Below are 3,930 nucleotides of genomic sequence, written 5' to 3' on the forward strand. Positions count from 1 at the left end.
CATCGACTATGAAGGAGTCCCATATAGATGTCGCCGATGCCACAAGGTGGGCCACCTATACAGAGACTGCCCACTTCTCCAGAAATCTGGTACATTCGGCTTTGAGGATGCAGCTCCTCAGCCGCGGGAGACCCAACCTGAGAACCAGCCTGATCAGAACACTGAGGCACCGGTACCCCCTCCGATCGTGGAAGAACCTGAGAAAGCTGGAACTAATGGAGATGCTGGGGTACCCTCTGATCCGCAGCCGGTCCCGTCTGATCCGCAGACGACCATTGGACATGAGGATCTGACGTTTTCGGGTAAGTCACCTTACTTTTCTCTGTCCAATCCTACTTCATGTATGACTTTGGGCATATCTTCTCATTTATCTGCACCTGCATCCGGCATTTCATTATATCCTTCTTCTTCTCCACATGCGCCCCATCCCATACATAATCACTCGCATTCCTTTCTCTCTTGCACCATTCCTCAGCCCTCACCGGTGGCTCCTCCATCCAGAATCTCTTCGTCGCTAGCCTCCCCCTCTCGTATCACATCTCCATCTCCGCCCCGCTACTCCCTCCGGCCCCGCTCTAAAGACCGAGGACCTGATGCTATTGGATTTGATCTCAGTCAAACTCCATTTCATAAGGCCTCCAGGGGCCGACCCTCCCGTATATCCAAGGCTAGACACACTGCTGACTCTGAGGTCGCCCTGGGGCGACAGCAAACCATCATTCGGGCCCTTAGAGCAAGGAACGGCCCTGTTCCCATTCCCTAATGAAAATTTTGTCTTTCAACTGCCGGGGGTTTGCTAGTTCAACCAAAAAACTAGCCCTCAGGAGACTTCTCCTTACAGCACAGATGGACTTCGTTTTCCTTCAAGAGACTCTATGTCATGCTGACCCCCTCATTCGAACTCTCTCTGGCTGGCTTCCTTCCTGGACCTTCCATGCTTTGGATGCGTCTGGGAGATCAGGGGGTTTGGCAATTGGGGTCAATAATAAAGTTATGGAGATCAAGAACACTTTTGGAGGGAGAGGGTTTATTGGAATGGACATCTGCACTCATACAGCTGTTAATGACATCAGGATAATCAATGTATACGGTCCCTGTTCTGACCGAGCTAATTATTGGAGTAACCTTCTTACTTCGGAGCTGTTTCAGGCAGACAACATTATACTCGGAGGGGATCTTAACTTCTCTATTGGTTATAGTGAATCATGGGGACACTCTGCTCAAATCGACTCTCTTTCCGATACTATTTCCAGCTTACTGGAGGACCATCACTGGGTTGACATACCGTCTGCCAAGCTCCAATTCACATGGACCAATAACAGGAGTGGTGATCAGAGCCTTGCTAGGCGGCTAGATAGATTCCTCATTAAGGAAGCCCTAGTCAATGTACTTCCTAGAGTCCGGCAATGGGTTGGCACAGGGGGCATATCTGATCACCGTCCTATCTTCTTAGAAGCTGAAGATATTGCCCACAAGATTAAGAGCCCCTATAAGTTCAATGCAGCTTGGCTACAAGATCCCTCATTTATACAACTGGTGCATAACTTTTGGCGAACCAATGCTATCAGAGATGATGAGGATATCTCAGAGGGATTCGTGAGGAAACTCAAGGAACTTAAGCAACTCACCAAGAATTGGGCTCACCACAAGCGAATTCAGGATAATTTAATTCTCAGGGAAGCTGAAAAGGTCATTGCTGAATTTGAGGAATCCTCTGATGGGACTTACCCCTCAGCGGCTTGTAAGGAGAATTACATTGCCCTGATTGCTAAGCGCTCTCAAATTCTGAAAGAAAGAGAAGAAGGATGGAGACTCAGAAGCAGAGCTATATGGCTCACTGAAGGAGATGCAAACACTAAATTTTATCATAAGTTTACAAATGGGCGTAAAGTAATCAATACTATCTGGGAACTAAGGAATGCTCAAGGGGACTCTATCACTTCACAACGGAACCTGACCAGATTAGCCACCGAACATTTCAGAGGCATCTATAGAGCACCTGCACAGGCAAATATCATGGAAATTATGAGAGTGGCCGAACTTTTTCCCAGATACATCGAGCAGGAAGATGCAGATGAACTGCAGAAGGAAGTGACGATGGCAGAATTAGAAGCTACATTGAAATGGTTCAAGAAAGACAAGAGTCCTGGACCTGACGGATGGACCATAGAATTCTATCTTGCATTCTTTGATCTCATGGGCCAAGACCTCCTGAATGTAGTTGAAGATAGCAGAAAAAGAGGTCGCATTTCCTCTGCCATTAAATCTACCTTCATAGCTCTTATTCCCAAGTCAAACGCCCCTTGCACTTTCGATGACTTCCGGCCTATATCACTCTGCAATTGCCTTTACAAGATCATTGCTAAAACCATTGCCAACCGGCTCAAGCCTATACTTTCTCAGCACATCTCTGCAGAACAGTTTGCATTCCTTCACCATCGCCAGATCCATGAGCCATAGCTTCCGCTCAAGAACTGCTGCATACCATGCATATCAAAAAACAGAAAGGTATGATCCTTAAGGTTGATCTTTCCAAAGCATTTGATCGTACCAATTGGCTTTATCTGAGGCTGCTTCTTACTCATCTGGGCTTCCCCTATGAGTTCATCAAATGGACCATGAGCTGCATCACAGATGTCTCTTACAGTGTACTTCTGAATGGGGAAGCCTCCTCCTTCTTTACTTCTGAGAGAGGACTTAGACAGGGTTGCCCTCTCTCCCCCCTGTTGTTTTTACTCATCATGGAAGGGCTGAGTAGAATACTTTCTTCTGCTCGTGATAGACATATACTTACTGGAATCAAGATTACAGATCAACTCATCCTCACACACCTTCTTTTTGTTGACGATATCCTTATCTTTCTTAATGGAGGCATTGGAGACTCTACCACCCTCCATAACTCATTTCATCTTTTTCAACTTGCTACTGGAATGATGATCAATGTACAGAAATCCTCCATCACCTCATATGGATGCTCTGTCAATGAAATTGCTTTTGCAAATCAGAGATTTCCTTATAATAACCTGACTCTGGCAGATGGTATTAAATATCTTGGCTTCCGATTGAAGCCTAATGGTTACAGGATTGCTGACTGGTTGTGGCTGATTGCCAAAGTGGAAAAGAGATTACAAGTTTGGTATCACCGTTATCTTTCCCGTGCAGGCAGGCTCATTCTTATCAAGGCAGTGATTGAGGCCACTCCAGTTTACTGGATGGCCCTGACTTGGATACCGAAGGGTATTCTCAACAGATTACAGCATATTTGTAGCAGGTTTCTTTGGAAGGGTCACCAGCCGGGTAGGATATTTGCATGGGTGAAATGGGACACTATTGCAAGACCTAAGCACTGGGGGGATGGGGAATCAAGCGACTTGACCTCTTCTCTAGAGCTCTGGCTGCCAAACTTGGTTGGCAGCTACTCACCTCAGAAAGTCTATGGACCAAAGTTGCAAGCGCAAAATACATATGGCCTATGAATGTGATGGACTGGATATGTAGTGAACGAAGAGTACATCATAACATATCTTCCATCTGGAAAGCTGTCATTGGTACCCTACCTTTACTCCGAGATAGTTTAACTTGGCGCATCAAGGCTGGAAATGCTGTTCGTATTGGCCTGGATCCCTGGGTTGGATGTGGAAATACTCACAGACTCTCTGCAGGCATCATCCAACACCTTAATGACAGGGGCATAACTCACATCATGCACATTGGGGATCAGGCCAACTCATCATTTCTTCATCAAGCTTGGACCAGTGCACAAGCACTTGACATTCCGGCGCAATGGCACGATGAATGGACTGTATTTACGGATGCACTATCACAAGCCCATATCAGACTTACAGATGGCCCCGATGAAATCATTTGGGCTTTTTCTAAACATGGATATTATACCCCGAAACTCGGCTATTTAAAGCTCATGGAGACTCA

At 46.2% G+C, this 3,930-nt stretch overlaps 1 protein-coding gene across 1 annotated transcript; it reads left to right on the top strand.

The window, feature by feature from the left end:
• The first annotated feature begins 2,741 nt into the window (after window positions 1-2,741).
• Window positions 2,742-3,476, top strand: LOC149193017 (uncharacterized). The gene has a single exon (XM_089407181.1). The coding sequence runs from the start codon at window positions 2,742-2,744 to the stop codon at window positions 3,474-3,476; it is 735 nt and encodes a 244-aa protein (XP_089263307.1).
• Window positions 3,477-3,930: the final 454 nt, after the last annotated feature.

The sequence above is a fragment of the Pinus tabuliformis genome, chromosome 2_2, assembly GCF_031772625.1.
Source record: "Pinus tabuliformis cultivar Carrire ecotype Pingquan chromosome 2_2, CPIR1, whole genome shotgun sequence".
Lineage (NCBI taxonomy): Eukaryota > Viridiplantae > Streptophyta > Pinopsida > Pinales > Pinaceae > Pinus > Pinus tabuliformis.

What these genes read in the sequence shown, in the direction of transcription:
- LOC149193017 (XM_089407181.1), top strand. Translation starts at nt 2,742, where the DNA reads ATGGAAGGGCTGAGTAGAATACTTTCTTCTGCTCGTGATAGACATATA.